The 19,481-nt window shown below is 43.9% G+C and overlaps 1 protein-coding gene across 6 annotated transcripts in view; it reads left to right on the plus strand.

Moving 5' to 3' along the window:
• Positions 1 to 17,899, plus strand: part of FUT8 (fucosyltransferase 8) — a 201,369-nt gene extending 183,470 nt beyond the window's left edge. For 5 of the 6 annotated variants that reach the window (XM_068133799.2, XM_068133808.2, XM_068133841.2 and 2 more), the window contains 3 exons: positions 12,736 to 12,912; positions 13,152 to 13,302; positions 15,723 to 17,899. In XM_068133799.2, the coding sequence (XP_067989900.1) occupies positions 12,736 to 12,912; positions 13,152 to 13,302; positions 15,723 to 16,040 (646 nt within the window). In that variant the 3' untranslated portion in view covers positions 16,041 to 17,899. The remainder of the gene's footprint in view (positions 1 to 12,735; positions 12,913 to 13,151; positions 13,303 to 15,722) is intronic. The other variant, XR_010986755.2, reaches the window with a different exon arrangement.
• Positions 17,900 to 19,481: the final 1,582 nt, after the last annotated feature.

The raw sequence follows: 19,481 nt of genomic DNA on the forward strand, positions 1-19,481 counted from the left end.
ACATATGTTAATGATGATGTCATAGGTGCCTCCATTGTGACGTCATAATTCGACAAGTACAAAACTTCATCCGATGAAGATGAAATTTCTTGAGCGTCATCTCGGGATAAATTGGTGGAGAAAAAAAAAAAGGTCCGTCACGTTGTTCCGCTGCCATATTTGTTTCAACGCAAAAGCCTTAAAAACCACTAAAAGCACATCCTGGCGAGGGTCTGCAATCTCCGATTGCTCTTTCTTGTTATGTACATGTTGTAGCACAACACTGATATAATATTTTATGGAACAAAAAAACAAGGTTTAAATGAGCACATTTTTGTTTTGACCTTGGCATTCCAGTAAGTTGACTTTTAATCATCACTGTAATGTGTTCAATGGATTCCACTTGTCAGAAAACATGGGAATGGACACATTATTGATATATGATGTCAGTTACAATTGATGTAATATGCAGATTTTTTTTCTTCTCATTTTTGTCCAAATGGAGGGGAATGGTTACCACAGAAACCAGCCATTTCTGCAAAATGCTCAAGGGCGCCTGTTTGGCATACTGCAGTTTCTGATTCTACATCGTCTCAAGATACAAAATCAAGAACAACCCATTGTGGGACCTTCAATGCAAAATTACCTCAACTTTCCTCTGGACTAATGGCAGCTCTTTAGAGGGTGGCTAAGTAGTCTGTGTTGCGGTCAGCTCTGACTGAGGTGGCCGAGTTTGTATTGGTACTAGACACAAAATGATGAAACCATCCAGACTGGTTCAGAGAGAGCTCTGAGTCTCTTTTGAACCATTTTGCAAAATAAACCAACCTTATTCCATTTGGTTGAGTATGGAACACAAAAGTGACCGGAGAGATTTGCCGAGACATGTGGACTCGCCCCGCAAGAAAAAGGGGTCTGGTTTAAGGATATGGTGGAGGAGGCCCAGAAGGTTTGGTTCAGAGGTAAGAAGGTCTAGCAATGCATTAGAGGCTTGTGGAGGGGGTGAAGGGGGTCTCATCCCTACCTGCACAACCAATGTCAAGGATGAAGATGGTAACCTATGCACATCAAAAGCAGCAAAATATCAAAGATGGAGGCAGCATTTTCGGAATATGTTCAACATCCAAAGCCAGTTTAGTCGGACAGTGCTGGAGAGAGCCAAGCAGAGACCACTCAGATCACAAATGACTTACTTGATGGCATTGGAAGAGCTGACACAGGCTGTAGACAAACTGAAAAATGGAAAGGCTGGAGGCAGCTCTGGCATATTTTCAGAGAGGCTGAATGCAGGATGGCAATTTTTGTGAACTACTACTGAAAGTGGTACATGCAGTGTGAAGGAGGGTAGAGTGCCCATCGAGTGGTCAAGTGCAGTCCTCTTGCCAATTCCAAGAAGGAGAGGGGTGGGGGTCTTATAAACTACAACAACTGTTGGGGCAATGCCAGACTCGGCGTCAGCACAAATCTAATCGGGGGGCATTAGGGTAACCGCCGAGGGGCACAGACTGCCATTCGAGAACTCAATCTATGATGTAAATGCTTGATAATAAGCACCACACAAACACGACCAAGCACCGCCTAACTTGCTAATGCCAATTGTACGTTACGCGCGCTCATTTCTGTTCGAAGTGCAGTCTGATAGTTGCTTGCTCTCACTGAAACATTTTGGCGCAAAGCGCCGTCTGACTTGCTAATGCTAACTGTACGTTATGCGCGCTCATTGTCCCCCGTCGCACAGCGTAGCGAAAGGGGGACTATGGCTTTCCCCTCCGTCCGTGTGTCCGTGCGTGCGTGTGTGGGTGCGTGTTTGTGTGCGGGCGTGCATGCGGGCGTGCGTGCGTGCATGCGTAAGCGAAGGACCGCATTCGAATTTGGTGTGTGGGTGCAACCCACGTCAAAATCCAAGATGGCCGCCGCCATGTATGTCTGATGCCATGTATGTCTTAACCTTGTGAGATGAATATCTTGAAAAATAAGCGAAGTACCAACTTCTAATCTGGTGTGTGGGTGTATCTCGGCACAAGGAAGAACGCTATTGAAAATTGGGTCGCCACGTCAAAATCCAAGATGGCCGCCGCCATGTATGTCTGAACCTTGTGAGATGAATATCTTGAAAAATAAGCAAAGTACCAACTTCTGATTTGGTGTGTGGGTGTGTCTCGGCATAAGGAAGAACGCTATTGTAAATTGGGTCGCCACGTCAAAATCCAAGATGGCCGCCGCCATGTATGTCTGAACCTTGTGAGATGAATATCTTGAAAAATAAGCAAAGTACCAACTTCTGATTTGGTGTGTGGGTGTGTCTCGGCATAAGGAAGAACGCTATTGTAAATTGTGTCGCCACGTCAAAATCCAAGATGGCCGCCACTATATATATGTCTGCAACTTGTGAGTGAAATACCTTGAAAAATAAGCAAAGTACCAACTTCTAATCTGGTGTTTGGGTGTATCTAGGCACAAGGAAGAACGCTTTTGGAAATTGGGTCGCCACGTCAAAATCCAAGATGGCCGCCGCCATGTATGTCTGAACCTTGTGAGCGGAATATCTTGAAAAATACGTCAGGTACCAACTTCTAATCTGGTGTGTGGGTGTATCTATGCATACGGAAGAATGCTATTGAAAATTGGGTGGCCACGTCAAAATCCAAGATGGCCGCCTCCATGTATGTCTGAACCTTGTGAGCGAAATATCATATCATAGCATGTTTTCTGCGTGTTCCACTTTGTCAACTCGCATCACTTCAACGACGCGGGACCTAGGCGTAACGCATGTTTCTGTTCAAAGTGCATTCGGATAGTTGCTTGCTCTCACTGAAACATTTTGGCGCCAAGCAACGCCTAACTTGCTAATTCTAACTGTACGTTATGTGCGCTCATTTCTTTACGAAGTGTAGTCTGATAGTTGCTTGCTCTCACTGAAACATTTTGGCGCCAAGCACCGTCTGACTTGCTAATGCTAACTGCACATTATGTGCGCTCATTTCTTTACGAAGTGCAGTCTGATAGTTGCTTGCTCTCACTGAAACATTTTGGTGCCAAGCGCCATCTGACTTGCTAATGGTAACTGTACGTTATGCGCGCTCATTTCTGTTCGAAGTGCAGTCGTGATAGTTGCTTGCTCTCACTGAAACATTTTGGCGCCAAGCGCCATCTGACTTGCTAATGGTAACTGTACGTTATGCGCGCTCATTTCTGTTCGAAGTGCAGTCTGATAGTTGCTTGCTCTCACTGAAACATTTTGGCGCCAAGCACCGTCTGACTTGCTAATGCTAACTGCACATTATGTGTGCTCATTTATTTACGAAGTGCAGTCTGATAGTTGCTTGCTCTCACTGAAACATTTTGGCGCCAAGCGCCATCTGACTTGCTAATGCTAACTGTACGTTATGCGCGCTCATTTCTGTTCGAAGTGCAGTCTGATAGTTGCCTGCTCTCACTGAAACATTTTGGCGCCAAGCGCCGTCTGACTTGCTAATGCTAATGCTAACTGCACATTATGCGCGCTCATTTCTGTTCGAAGTGCAGTCTGATAGTTGCTTGCTCTCACTGAAACATTTTGGCGCCAAGCGCCGTCTGACTTGCTAATGCTAACTGCACATTATGCGCGCTCATTTCTGTTCGAAGTGCAGTCTGATAGTTGCTTGCTCTCACTGAAACATTTTGGCGCCAAGCACCGTCTGACTTGCTAATGCTAACTGCACATTATGCGCGCTCATTTATTTACGAAGTGCAGTCTGATAGTTGCTTGCTCTCACTGAAACATTTTGGCGCCAAGCGCCACCTGACTTGCTAATGGTAACTGTACGTTATGTGCGCTCATTTCTTTACGAAGTGCAGTCTGATAGTTGCTTGCTCTCACTGAAACATTTTGGCGCCAAGCACCGCCTCACTTGCTAATTCTAACTGTACGTTATGCGCGCTCATTTCTGTTCAAAGTGCAGTGTGATAGTCCCTTGCTCTCACTGAAACATTTGGGCGCCAAGGGCCGTCTGACTTGCTAATGCTAACTGTACGTTATACGCGCTCATTTCTGTTCAAAGTGCAGTCTGATAGTTGCTTGCTCTCACTGAAACATTTTGGCGCCAAGCGCCGTCTGACCTGCTAATGCTAACTGTACGTTATGCACGCTCATTTCTGTTCGAAGTGCAGTCTGATAGTTTCTTGCTCTCACTGAAACATTTTGGCGCCAAGTGCCGTCTGACTTGCTAATGCTAACTGTACGTTATGCGCGCTCATTTCTGTTTTAAGTGCAGTCTGATAGTTGCTTGCTCTCACTGAAACATTTTGGCGCCAAGCAACGCCTAACTTGCTAATTCTAACCATACGTTATGTGCGCTCATTTCTTTACGAAGTGTAGTCTGATAGTTGCTTGCTCTCACTGAAACATTTTGGCGCCAAGCGCCATCTGACTTGCTAATGGTAACTGTACGTTATGCGCGCTCATTTCTGTTCGAAGTGCAGTCGTGATAGTTGCTTGCTCTCACTGAAACATTTTGGCGCCAAGCGCCATCTGACTTGCTAATGGTAACTGTACGTTATGCGCGCTCATTTCTGTTCGAAGTGCAGTCTGATAGTTGCTTGCTCTCACTGAAACATTTTGGCGCCAAGCACCGTCTGACCTGCTAATGCTAACTGCACATTATGTGCGCTCATTTATTTACGAAGTGCAGTCTGATAGTTGCTTGCTCTCACTGAAACATTTTGGCGCCAAGCGCCATCTGACTTGCTAATGCTAACTGTACGTTATGCGCGCTCATTTCTGTTCGAAGTGCAGTCTGATAGTTGCTTGCTCTCACTGAAACATTTTGGCGCCAAGCGCCGTCTGACTTGCTAATGCTAACTGCACATTATGCGCGCTCATTTCTGTTCGAAGTGCAGTCTGGTAGTTGCTTGCTCTCACTGAAACATTTTGGCGCCAAGCACCGTCTGACTTGCTAATGCTAACTGTACATTATGCGCGCTCATTTATTTACGAAGTGCAGTCTGATAGTTGCTTGCTCTCACTGAAACATTTTGGCGCCAAGCGCCACCTGACTTGCTAATGCGAACTGCACATTATGTGCGCTCATTTCTTTACGAAGTGCAGTCTGATAGTTGCTTGCTCTCACTGAAACATTTTGGCGCCAAGCGCCGTCTGACCTGCTAATGCTAACTGCACATTATGTGCGCTCATTTCTGTTCGAAGTGCAGTCTGATAGTTTCTTGCTCTCACTGAAACATTTTGGCGCCAAGCGCCGTCTGACTTGCTAATGCTAACTGTACGTTATGCGTGCTCATTTCTGTTTTAAGTGCAGTCTGATAGTTTCTTGCTCTCACTGAAACATTTTGGCGCCAAGCGCCACCTGACTTGCTAATGCTCACTGTACGTTATGCGCGCTCATTTCTGTTCGAAGTGCAGTCTGATAGTTGCTTGCTCTCACTGAAACATTTTGGCGCCAAGCGCCATCTGACTTGCTAATGCTAACTGTACGTTATGCGCGCTCATTTCTGTTCGAAGTGCAGTCTGATAGTTGCTTGCTCTCACTGAAACATTTTGGCGCCAAGCGCCGTCTGACTTGCTAATGCTAACTGCACATTATGCGCGCTCATTTCTGTTCGAAGTGCAGTCTGATAGTTGCTTGCTCTCACTGAAACATTTTGGCGCCAAGCACCGTCTGACTTGCTAATGCTAACTGTACATTATGCGCGCTCATTTATTTACGAAGTGCAGTCTGATAGTTGCTTGCTCTCACTGAAACATTTTGGCGCCAAGCGCCACCTGACTTGCTAATGCTAACTGCACATTATGTGCGCTCATTTCTTTACGAAGTGCAGTCTGATAGTTGCTCGCTCTCACTGAAACATTTTGGCGCCAAGCGCCGTCTGACCTGCTAATGCTAACTGCACATTATGTGCGCTCATTTCTGTTCGAAGTGCAGTCTGATAGTTTCTTGCTCTCACTGAAACATTTTGGCGCCAAGCGCCGTCTGACTTGCTAATGCTAACTGTACGGTATGCGTGCTCATTTCTGTTTTAAGTGCAGTCTGATAGTTGCTTGCTCTCACTGAAACATTTTGGCACCAAGCGCCGTCTGACTTGCTAATGCTAACTGTACGTTATGCGCACTCATTTCTGTACGAAGTGCAGTCTGATAGTTTCTTGCTCTCACTGAAACATTTTGGCGCCAAGCGCCGCCTGACTTGCTAATGCTCACTGTACGTTATGCGCGCTCATTTCTGTTCGAAGTGCAGTCTGATAGTTTCTTGCTCTCACTGAAACATTTTGGCGCCAAGCGCCGTCTGACTTGCTAATGCTAACTGTACGTTATGCGCACTCATTTCTGTACGAAGTGCAGTCTGATAGTTGCTTGCTCTCACTGAAACATTTTGGCGCCAAGCGCCGTCTGACTTGCTAATGCTAACTGTACGTTATGCGTGCTCATTTCTGTTTTAAGTGCAGTCTGATAGTTGCTTGCTCTCACTGAAACATTTTGGCGCCAAGCGCCGTCTGACCTGCTAATGCTAACTGCACATTATGTGCGCTCATTTCTGTTTTAAGTGCAGTCTGATAGTTGCTTGCTCTCACTGAAACATTTTGGCACCAAGCGCCGTCTGACTTGCTAATGCTAACTGTACGTTATGCGCACTCATTTCTGTACGAAGTGCAGTCTGATAGTTTCTTGCTCTCACTGAAACATTTTGGCGCCAAGCGCCGTCTGACTTGCTAATGCTCACTGTACGTTATGCGCGCTCATTTCTGTTCGAAGTGCAGTCTGATAGTTGCTTGCTCTCACTGAAACATTTTGGCGCCAAGCGTCGCCTGACTTGCTAATGCTAACTGTACGTTATGCGCGCTCATTTCTGTTCGAAGTGCAGTCTGATAGTTGCTTGCTCTCACTGAAACATTTTGGCGCCAAGCGCCACCTGACTTGCTAATGCTAACTGTACATTATGCGCGCGCTTATCTTGATGTAATGACAACAAATCAAACCAGTAGGTCATCGGTCAAGCACCAGACCAATGAGCATACCACTTCCCCAAATGTGACCTGCAAATATGACCAACAGGGTGTGTTTTTTTCATTTCATTTAGCGAAAAGGTTTTCACTTTTAATATGATAAATATAAATAAATTCATAAAACGCAAAGTTTGGTGCCAAAGGTTTGGCCTGCGGGTGGGTGGGGGGGGGGGCACAATAACTCATTTGGGGGGCATGGCCCGTGAGTGCCCCCCCCCCCCATGACGCCAACCCTGGGCAATGCACTGCTCAATGTAGGGAAAGCAGTCATTAAGACAATAGAGTCGGCTAAAGAGCTCGTCAAATAGCTGTTGCCAGAATCTAAGTGTGGCTTCAGGAAGGAACGCAGCTCCTCTAACATGATCTTCATTGTCTGCCAGCTTGTCGAGAAACCTTGGGTGCACAAGTCCGATAAATGTTTAGTGTTCATAGACCCGAGGAAAGCGTAGAACTCAATACCTCGGGGAGAACCTTTGATTGCACTCAGGAGGCTGGGAATCCTAGAAACCCACATTGAGCTCATGTCATGTCTTTCCATACAGACATTAAACACAGATCCGCCTGAATGCTACACTGCTTGCGGATATTGAGGTGAATAAAGGATTGAGACAGGGATCTTGTATGGCACCTACACTCTTCAACCTTATCCTCCTCCTCCTAGACCTCCTCTACTCCTCCTCCTCTACTAATGGACTCCTCTACTAGACTCATGTATTGTCATACAACATTGGGCTGCAAGGAGGGAGGGGGGTGATAGGAGCTGCAGGCTACTGTTAGATACAAGCAATATGGGAAGCTTTCCAGGAGATGCACTGAAATGCAAATGAGACTACTGACTGAATGTCAGTGTGCTGATTATGCAGCCCTTCTTGCCACCACCAGAACAGGAGCCAAAATGGCCTTGCGTGACTACACTCGGCTAGCAAAAGATTTTGGACTCTCCGTGAACATCATCAACAAGTTGGAAACATAGGAAGAAACTTTATCACAGGTGATTAGGCTGACAGAATGGTCTATAGGTACACACACTCGTCTCTAAGCTGTCTACCCTGGGTTTGAATCTCGGTCCACCTATAAACTGTCATCCCGGTGTTTCACAGGCAGAGTGATTCATCAATGTGTGTGATGTCCCTCAGGTGGACGTTAAACTGGGCGTCCCATCTGCTGGCATAGGCTGGTGGATCGAAGAGATCCCACGGTATCCTTCGTGAAGACTGGACAAGCTATCCCCTGCACCATGACCAAATTCCAAATTCCTGCCCAAACCAGCAGCGGGCATTGCATCAGTGGCACAGCCGTGCCCTCAGCCAATGATGCTGCCTCACAGCCTTGTGCCGCATACAAAAGACAGGTGTGTGAAAACCATTCTTGGCATCTCCAACATGCAACAGTGGTTACAGAGGATCACATATTGTGAACAACACCTGGATAGTTGTGGCACGTCGTCTCAAATGGTTATCTCACCTTGCGTGGATGCCCAAAGATTGCATCCCACTGTAGCGCCTCTTTTGCTGGCTCATGCAACCACAACCATGAGGAGATGTCATGCATGGAAGATGATGGAGAGATGTCATGGGATCGGACCTGTAGGACATCAATGTCGCTGAAGACAAGTGGTTTGAACTGGCCATCATCCCTTACACGTGGAGGGGGAGGGATGGAGGAGCATGCCACGTACCAAGAAAGTCTGGACGAGTGAGTAACAATCAGACAACTGATAGCACCAGCCCAGGTCATCTGTGATGAATGTAGAAGAGTGTCTCGAAGAGAAGCTGATCAAAAGAGGCATAATTGTTCAGCAGAATGGGAGAAGCCTGCAAGAGAGCAGCGTAGTGTCGTGATGTGCGAAGTCTGCCACTTGTGGTTCCGCAGCAGAAGCGCTCTTGCCATGCATAGCTGTAGCCCAGGACATATCAGTGAGTCGGAACTTGGGTTTTTTGCTCTTCCTTATTCAAGGTGTGTGTGTGTGTTAGCGACAAAATGGAAGAATATATATACACAAAGAATTAAGTTAAGCACCCCCCCCCCCCCCCCGTTTTTTTACAACCTCGCACATTACAAGTTTGTTGTCGTCAAAACAGTGTAATATACCCATGATATTGCTATATTTTCTGGAGAAGTGATATTATGGTCACATAAAAACATAACAATCATGCCGTTTTCAATATTTTATTCTGAATAATTTAAGGTGAAATTTTTTGGGAATTTTAGGCATATTTTCACCTCAATTTAAGTATGGAGCTATAGGTCCATCACGGACAGTGTGGATGACGTTTATGTTTTCTAACGTACAGTCATTGTTCTGAGAAGACCTCTAGCGATCTTTGCGTCAATAACGTGTGTAGGACCCACGTGATCGGATCACTGACTCAACCCTACGTCTCATAGACCCTGTAAGCCGTCGTATGCGTTGCTGTGGCAGGTTGTTCCATTCCCGATGTAATGCACGTTCCAATTCATCCAGATTGGCTATTGGAGGGACCATCTTCGCAATTTGTCCTCCCAACATGTCCCAAACGTGCTCGAGGGGGTTCAGGTCAGGACTGTACGCAGGCAGGGGATGGTTGTCACAGCACCTTGCTCCAGCAAGGCTCGGACGCGTCTCGCACGGTGAGGCCTGGCGTTGTCATCCATGAAGATGGGTCTGCTGGCGAGGGTGTGGTCATCGAAGTGCGGGATTACGGTGGTATTCAGGATTTCCTCGGCATATCGCTCTCCGTTGAGGTTACCTCGCACAGTTATCAGGGCCAATTTACAGTCATGGGAGAAGCATCCCCAGACCATAATCGAGCCACCACCAAAGGGTACCGTTGGTTGAATGTTTTTAGGTGCATACGCGGTGTTTTTGTGGTGCCACACCCGAACACGCCCATCTGTCACGTACAGCAAGAACCGGCTTTCATCCGACCAATGAACTCGCCTCCAAGACCGGATGTTCCATCCACGTCGCGCTAGGCACCATGCCAAACGCTCCCTCTGATGTCGTTCGAGTAGCCTTGGACGCTTGATCACTCGTCTTGACCTTAAACCGGCCGATTTCAGGCGGTTCCTCACGGTACGGTGACATAGCCTTCTGTTGGGCAGCCAGTTGTCCTTCAGGAAATGGCTCGAGGCGAAGGGATATCGTCGCACCAGTCTCAAAAGCGCTCTATCTTGGCGGACTGTTGTCACGCGAGGTCTTCCAGACCTTGGGCGGTCCTTCACCGCATCCGTTTCCTGGTGTTTCTGCACCAACCGACTGATCACCGAATGGTGGTAACCAAACGTTCGAGCTACAGCTTTTCTGGACATTCCGGACTCGATCATGCCTATTATCCGCCATCTTTCTCCGTCCGACAACCGTCTACGAGCCACCGTTACGAGAAAATGACCATGTAACCCCCACACGAGCTCAGGCGTGACTTGCAATAACCCGTGATGATAGTGCATTTACAGAAAAGCACGACCACGTGGATGATAACACGTGCTGCACGAGCGATGGGCGTCACAGATGCGTGCACTCATCTGCATTTCATCAATGGATAATTGCTAATGTCATACCAATCATTATTTGATCTCACATACCTTAGAATATATGCCAATGTATACATATACACAAAGAATATATATTAGGGGGTGCTTAACTTAATTCTTTGTGTAGGGGTGCTTAACTTAATTCTTTGTGTATATATATATATATAGAATGAACGTTTTAAGGCCATTTTTCCCCACTAGAGCGGGGGTTAGCCTTGCGGGCCCCATGACAATCATGGTTCCCTGTTTGAGGCAATGTTTTTATGGCCGGATGCCCTTCCTGACGCCAACCCTTGGTCACGCTCTCACGATGTGCAGGGATACAGTGTACCTATTCTAAACCGGGGTACACACCGGGATCATTCATCCCAGCAAGCTGGTACTCAATTTGCCGACCTCAGGAGGATGACAGGCTGAGTCAACCACCCTGGCGTTAATTCAGCGATCGACCGGGATTCGAACCCAGGATCCTAGGATCCCAAGCCGGCACCCTAACCGCTAAGCCAACGCCACAGTGACAAAAAGGAAGGAAGGAAGGAATGTATGTACGAGGGATATTTAGATTGTTCTACATGTTTGATGCTCACAATAGTCCGAGACACACCAACCTTTTTCTTGTGTTTTAATTTTGTAATCTATATCTAATTTGTAAAAAATATATACAAATACTGTACCTAATTACTTGCAAAATCTAAGATTTTTCAAGTATATTGGTGGGTTGTGTTTGTTATTCTGTCTGTCTGTTTGTTTCTTGTGAAAATCGAAGATTTTTCAAGTACGTACAGTATATTGGTTGGTCTTGTGCGTTATTCTGTCTGTTTATCTGTCTGTCTGTTTTTGTCTGTATGTCAGTCGCCTACAGGTCACAATTTTCAACCGATCTTCACGAAACTTCACCAAATGGTAGAGTTGGTCATAAGCAAGAAGCCTATTGTTTTTGGGGTTAAAAGGTCAATAGGCCAAAGGTCACCAACTTTGTCAAATTTCTAAAATCCTCAATTTTCATCCGATTGACTCGAAATTTGAAGAGGACTTGCATATCTGGTCACTGAATTCAACCACCAATTATATTTAGGTCAACAAAGGCCAAAAGGTCAACATAGGCCAAAAGGTCAACATAGGCCTGATTTATAAAATCCTCAATTTTCATCCGATTGACTTGCGATTTTAAGAGGATTTACATATATGGTCACTGAATTCAACCACTAACTATTTTTGAGGTCAACATTGGCCAATTTTCTAAAATCCTCAATTTTCATCTAATTAACTTGAAATTTGAAGAAGACTTGCATATCTGGTCACTGAATTCAACCACCAAATATTTTTGAGGTCAACGTAGGCCAAATTTCTAAAATCCTCAATTTTCATCCGATGAACTTGAAATTTGAAGAAGATTTACATATCTGGTCTCTGAATTCAACCCCCAACTATTTTTGAGGTCAACACAGGCCAAAAGGTCAACATTGGCCAAATTTCTAAAATCCTTAATTTTCATCTGATTGACTTGAAATTTGAAGAATACTTGCATATCTGGTCACTGAATTCAACAACAAGTATTTTGAGGTCAACATAGGCCAAAAGGTCAACATAGGCCTGGTTTCTAAAATCCTCAATTTTCATCCGATTGACTTGCGATTTTAAGAGGATTTGCATATATGGTCACTGAATTCAACCACCAATTTTTTTTGAGGTCATCATAGGCCAACAACTTATTTTAGGGATTTTGCAAGTATCATGCAATGCATGACGTCTTCTTGTTTTTTGTACTTCTCGTTATAATTGTTTCGCATGTCTTACACTATTTGGAGTATCTCGTTCATATAATATTTTTCGACAGCATATGTACATATTTATATTTTTAACATTCCCTCTTTTACTCTTATCTTTCATTGCATTCATTTATTCAGTGCGTCACCATTCCTTTTTCTTGGATGTGAATATTCTGAATGTAGCAGCGCATTATTTACTCATGCCAATCTTTCATTTTTAGTGTGGGCTTGAATGAGTGTGTTATCAACAGAACTTTTTATTTTATTTTATTTTTTCACTCCGATAAATGAATTCTGTCCTACAAATAAATATAGTTCGTCATGTGACGTCATGTTTATAATTATGAAAAAGAAATTCAGGGTAAAACGTTTTAGGAGCTCGTCACCCTCCAACTGTATTGAAAATCAATTTAATTTCACTTTTGTGCACTCTGTGTTTGTGCTCGATAGGATTTGTTATTTTTGGCTTTGCATGCAGTGTTCATGTGCGCCGCACAGACAAGGTTGGCACAGAAGCGGCATTCCACAGCATTGATGAGTACATGAGCCACGTGCAGGAGGTGTATGCTTTGCTTGCACTTCACAAGGATGTGCCCGTACGCAGGGTTTACCTTGCCACAGATGATCCCAAGCTGCTTGCAGAAGCACAGGAAAAGTAAGATTGATCTCTGTCTGCACTGCCCTTTCTTCCTAATTTCTCTACAAAACCTCCTGGATTTGGTCTCTTCTCAAGGAGACGTTTCCTGGAGATTGTTTTTTGTTGTTGTTGACTTGTGGATGTGTTCATATTTCAAGATTCTAGTTCTTTTATTTCCCTGTTAGCTCATCTTAATCCAGTTTTATTTTACCTCGATTTGAAATTGAATCCTGACTGTCTGCAATGGCTGTGTCCAGGTATCCCACGTACCGCTTTATCAGTGACAACGGAATCTCGCGCTCAGCTGGGCTACAACAGCGATACTCCGAGAGCTCTCTCTTAGGGGTCATACTGGATATCCACTTCCTAGCACAGAGTGACTTCCTGGTTTGCACCTTTTCTTCACAGGTATGAATGACAGCTTGCTACATCCACGCCATGCTATTTACACAACCACATTAAGCATCTTTACACATACTTTTTACCCTAAAGGGTTTCAAAAATGTTTCAAACAAACTCCATTGAATTATCTTTCCTTATATGGACTCCTGCAGCTATTTCCCCTACAAATTCTGCAATGCTCCATTACTCAGGTTTGCTTGTTACCTCCGCCACCGAGGGTTGATGGAATTTATGTTGTTAGGTCTGTTTGTCTGTTTTTGAACAGGATATCTCAAAAAGTTGTGCATGGATTCTGACGAGATTTGGTGGAGAGAGAGAGAGAGAGAGAGAGAGAGAGAGAGAGAGAGAGAGAGAGAAAGAGAAAGAGAAAGAGAAAGAGAAAGAGAAAGAGAAAGAGAAAGAGAAAGAGAAAAAAGAGAGAGACAGACACGGTGTGTGTGTGTGTCAAGGACGAATCCATTCTATTTTGGTGAAGATCCGGATATAATAAATTTTCAAAACTTCTCAGTGATTCGTCACCATTGATTGAAAGGGCCACAAACTATATATAGCATGATATCTCAAAACGTTGTGGACACCTTGTGACAAAACTAGGTGGATGAGTTGGTTAGGCGACAAGAACAAGACAATGATGTTTTGCTTCAGGTTCGAATCCAGATCTGGCCCATCAGTGGGATAACAAACGGAATCTGTTCAGGCTGGTGGAGGTATACGCTCTACCGAGTGCCAGTCTTGTTCATGTTTGTATCCTACTCCCACCCAACCAATTACATATTACCTATCACAAATGGTCTCAACTTCTTTTTTAAAGTTACACAGTTGTACTTTGATTTTGCTGTGATGTTACTATCCCATAGAATCAATTTATGATCCCATCGAATAAATATCAAAGATCATTACTGCTGTTGCAAGTGTCTGCCGTGGTAATTTGAAATATTGCATCACCTCATTGCCACCATTTTGCTCAGCCTCGAGGTTTGCGCATTTTCTAATGTTCAGACCTGCCTGGGTCTGTGAAAAGAATCGGGCTGGATTGGAAATGAATGCTTTAAATAAGGCCCAACCAAGGCCCAGGATCATTGAAGGCCCAGCATCATTTAAGTGCGCTTTTGTGGGTAGGTCACGTTTGCACAGCATCAGAAAAGTTATTACTCTCGCCAGAGGAGAGGGTATTGCATTTAAGTCCGTTTGTCCGTTTGTCCGCACAGAATAAATATGATTTTCTCTGCAACCGTCGGTCCGATCGACAGGAAATTTTCACTATAGGTGCAGCTCCACCTGTAAAATGTTTTAATGATAATTATGACGTCATATGTCACGTGGTTCGGCCGCCATCTTGGAAAAACCGAAAAACTTTGCACCTCTATATCTCCGAAAGTGCTGAATATAAAAAATTGAGACATGGCTCATTGTAAAGAAGTCTCCAAGGGGAATAAAATATGTTGATGATGTCATAGGTCCCTCCATTATGACGTCATAATTCAACAAGTACAAAACGTCATCTGATCAAGATGAAATTTATTGAGCATAATCTTGGAATAAATTAGTTTAGAAAAAAAATAGTCATGACGTCATCGGTCACGTGGTTCGGCCACCATATTTGTTTTAACACAAAAGCCTTAAAACCCACTGAAAATACATCCTGGTGAGGGTTTGCAATCTCTGATTGCTCTTTTTCTTGTTTCATCTATGCCCTGTGCTGAATCATCGGGTGGTTTTGCATCCTTTAAAATCAACAGAAAGAAGCATACAAATATGACAAGGAGACAAATAAATTCCGACATTAATCTTTAAAAATAGATTTAGTCGTAGTTATGGACCAACGTGAACTAGTAAGTCACAAAGTAGTTTATTTTTTTTTAAATCAAATGCAGTAAATCAGCATCAAAACACAGACTTTGTCACTTTCAAGACTACTACGAGTGTTTGTGGACTCCAACTTGGTTTAGATTATTAATAGGTTTACATTGCCGATGACACACAGGTTATTTTTCTTTGGCCTTGACGAATATGGGCATTTATAGGTTACTTGAAATGTAACGGACCTTGCCTTCAAGCTCGCAGGATGATAATTTTTGAAATTAGATTTTCAGGACTAGGGTGGCTTGTGAGTGGTGTACTTGACCACTTAGTCCAGTCTGAGTTTAGGCCCTAATTAAACTGCCCTTCTGGTGCAATATCAGCAGAGTGCGCTACATTATAGAGATTATAGAGCATGCGGCTTTTCACATGAGATGCTAGCTATGGTGACTTCAATGATATAGGTTAGGTAAAACTTGATGTAAAAGTAACATGGGCTTGATAGTCTGAATGGTCTTTTTCTTTACGTCTATCTCCATCTTTCATAGTTAGTCGTTTTTGTTTTCTTCCCACTTGGCGCATCAATGAAACCCAGTAATTTATCTGCCGTTTGTTTTGCTCTGCAGGTATGTCGTGTGGCATATGAGATAATGCAGACACTGCACCCTGATGCCTCAATGCGCTTCCGCTCACTGGATGACATCTATTACTTTGGTGGACAGAATGCCCACAACCAAGTGGCCACACATGGTCACACCCCTCGTGGGACTGGCGAGATTGAACTAAGGCCTGGTGATGTTATTGGGATCGCAGGGAATCACTGGGATGGCTACTCAAAGGGAATGAATCGACGGACAGGCCATACTGGCCTTTACCCATCCTACAAGGTTCAGGAGAAGCTGGAGACTGTAAAATATCCCACTTATCAGGAAGCTGGACAGTAATAAATTTTGACCGAAACTGTGTGGAAGCTCTGCTTGTTGGATATGTGACACAAGTACTGAAAGAATGAGCCTGGAGGAAGCATATGCTTGAACCTTCCTGGAAAAGTGTTAATGTCAAACACCAGCAAACCGATCCTGCAAGGCATTATGTTGGCCATGTATGTTGGAATATGCAGATTGTTTTGATTTGATGACTCTTGTCTATGTGCCAAGATCCATCATGTGTTCCTGAATCCATCCCTGAAGTCCTCTCACTGTGAGGTAAACTGACTCGCTCTCTTCTGTGTGTGTGTACCCCCCTAGTATCCAAGGATTTCAGAAAAGCTTTAAAATTAGTGTTAAAATGTGGCCCGTAAAGGGTGTGGTGTGGAAGGAGGTCATAAAAGAATGTTGTCACAGCAACATTATTGTCACAGCGATAGCAGCTGTGGATGATTACAATGTGAACCCTCTCTCCCCCACCCCCCACTTTCAAAAGACAGATTATGTCATGACCTTACCAGCTCATCTCATTCATTAGAGGCCAATATCGTGCACCAGCCTGCAATCCTATGTGGCCTTTTCGCTCCACTGTGTAATCGGCCTTAATAAAACAATGTCCAGGTTCCCATATGTTTTGTGGACGTTGGTATCATTTTGATTGTCAATGAAGGGGCATCTTAGTGGTCTGCATCCTCAAAAATTATATGAATTTTAAAAAGCTTTGTTTGCACGCTGCTTTTCGAGCTATTAAAATGTTTCTCCCTCATTCATGTTTAGTATACGCAAAGTTCTGTGATGTAACCATAGTAATTTCCTAAAATTGTCCTTGGGCTATAACTACAAGTGAAGGAGCCCTTACCACTCTCTCCAAGGTAACTTTAATGGAGTGCATCACTGCCACACCCCTCTTTACATTGTTTCATATGCCACAAGCGATTTTCACAGAAAGCATTCCCATTAGGACGTGGATTTGTCTGTGCGCAGCCCCACTCCGAGGTGGTTTTTCTGGAGCTCGGCGCTGCTCTGATGCAGTTTTGCCGGAGTGTGACCCTGCTCTGAATTGGTTTTGCTTGAGCACTGCTCTGTTCTGAGGCGGTTTTGCTGGAGCATGGCGCCGCTTTGAAGCGGTTTTGTCAGAGCGCGACCCGCTTCAAGGTGGTTTTGGTGGAGTGCGGCCCCGCTTCAAGGCGGTTTTTCCGGAGCGCGACCCGCTTTGAGGTGCTTTTTCCAGAGCGCGGCCCCGCTTCAAGGTGGTTTTTCCAGAGCGTGGCCCCGCTTCGAGGTGGTTTTGGTGGAGTGCTGCCCCGCTTCAAGGTGGTTTTTCCAGAGCGTGGCCCCGCTTCGAGGTGGTTTTGGTGGAGTGCGGCCCCGCTTCGAGGTGGTTTTTCCAGAGTACGGCCCCACTTTGAGGTGGTTTTTCCAGAGTGCAGCCCCGCTTCAAGGTGGTTTTTCCAGAGCGTGGCCCCATTTCGAGGTGGTTTTGGTGGAGTGCAGTCCCGCTTCGAGGCGGTTTTTCCGGGGCGTGGATCCGCTTCGAGGAGGTTTTGCCACAGGGTGGCCCCTGCTGATGTCCACACAAAGATGATTTTGATGAAATTCCTTGCCCCCAAGTTATTTATGACAGGGTGCCCTCCTCCTTTCCACCAAGTTGGCTTTCACACTATTATTCCGCTCAGGTGATTCTGATTCAATGAGCTTTCCCCGATCGTTCACTGTGAATTCTTAGTTTTCACAAAAGGAAGCCAGATGCGGTTTTTCTTGTCTAGAGGAATTTTTTGTGTTCAGTTTGTCAGTAATCTGTTTTCCAGCCATGTAAACAGGTTTACTTTTGTCATTGATCCATTCTACAGATCAATAAATGTGATGAATTTTGCAAATGTTTTTTTTTTCTGCAGTAACGCTTTAACATCCACAGAGGGCAGCACACAATCATTTGGCAGTTCAGATACGTTTGTTACAAATGACAACACACAGCACTGGGCACTTATAGTTAGTTTGACGTCACAAACGGCGGCTCGCTGTCCCTAGGCCTTTTTGGTTGAGTTTGACGAAAAATAATCGTTCCTTTGGGGGCTTGTCTTCTGGATAACCTGCAAATTTCACTCTCACTGTTGGCATATGTATCCTTATATTTATTCAGACCAGTTTGTTTCTTATTTATGTTGTAATTTGGGGGTAAAAAGGGGACACTTTAAGTCTGTAAAATATCAAATGATGATTAGATTTCATTAAATTGTCAAAACATATGGGTTTCCCCACAAGGCCGAAGTTCAGGAACTTGTCTGTTATATCTAAATAAGAACCATGAGACCATCTCAAGAAAGAAATGTGTTCAACTTTACCCAATAGCTGAGTAGAACTGGGCTCAGTTAGTAAGGGTCAATAGTCACCTTGTGGCATAATGTGCTCATTGAAAAATGACATCGATGAACACTTTGAACCGTAACTTTTTCATTGTCATATAATGTGCAGTGCCATTGTTTTATGGCTAGCTTGGCAAAGGGAGTGTGGCTGAGCATTCACCCCCAACTCATTGTGGATATTTACAAAAAATAAGACAACATCCCTCTTAGATTCGCGTAGCAAAAAGACAAGCAAATCGAGACATTGCATGGGATGCAGTAAATGGCAAGCACTTCAGCTTTTGGAATTGCACACAATGCAATATAATAACTGGATCACTTAGTAAATTCTAGTATCCGGATCTTCACCAAAATCTAATCAATTCATCCTTGTCGCACATCCCACCTCTCCACCAAATTTCATCCGAATCTGTCCACAACTTTTTGAGATATCCTGCTCACAGACAAACAGACAGATAGTGGTGAAAACATAACCTCTGTCCACCTTCGGTGACGTCTCAAACAGAACACACTCCTTCGGTGGCAGAGGTAATAAAAAAAGTATGACGTAATGAGCAACCGACAACCAGACAACCACATAATTTGAAATGATCATGAGACCTTCATTACCATTTATATTACCAAAGCAATGATTTATGCACAAACTCCGAGTATTTGGCACATCATTATGACTGATCCCCCCAGCACCAATATCACTGTAATTTTTCATTTGGGTCTATTCTGCTTATGGTCTTGATCTATTATTTTTACTTCCTTTTTCTGTGGGTTCATTAAAATAACTTTTCTCCGCTTGGTTCTGCAAAATGTTATTTATTTTATAAAGTTGAGGGAAAATGTTTACAATCAGGGGTCGTCAACACGTCCATTGCAAGCGACTGGTAGCTCGCTGGTTGCCAATGAGTAGCTCACATTAAAACGAAGATTATATATATATATATATATATATATATATAATTATATATATATATATATATATGTATATATATATATATATATATATATATATATATATATATATATATATATATATATATATATATATATATATATATATATATATATAATAGTTTTTGGAAAAAAAAAATTCAAACTTTAC

Source organism: Myxine glutinosa, chromosome 1, assembly GCF_964187855.1.
Source record: "Myxine glutinosa chromosome 1, kmMyxGlut1.1, whole genome shotgun sequence".
In the NCBI taxonomy this organism is placed as follows: Eukaryota; Metazoa; Chordata; class Myxini; order Myxiniformes; family Myxinidae; genus Myxine; species Myxine glutinosa.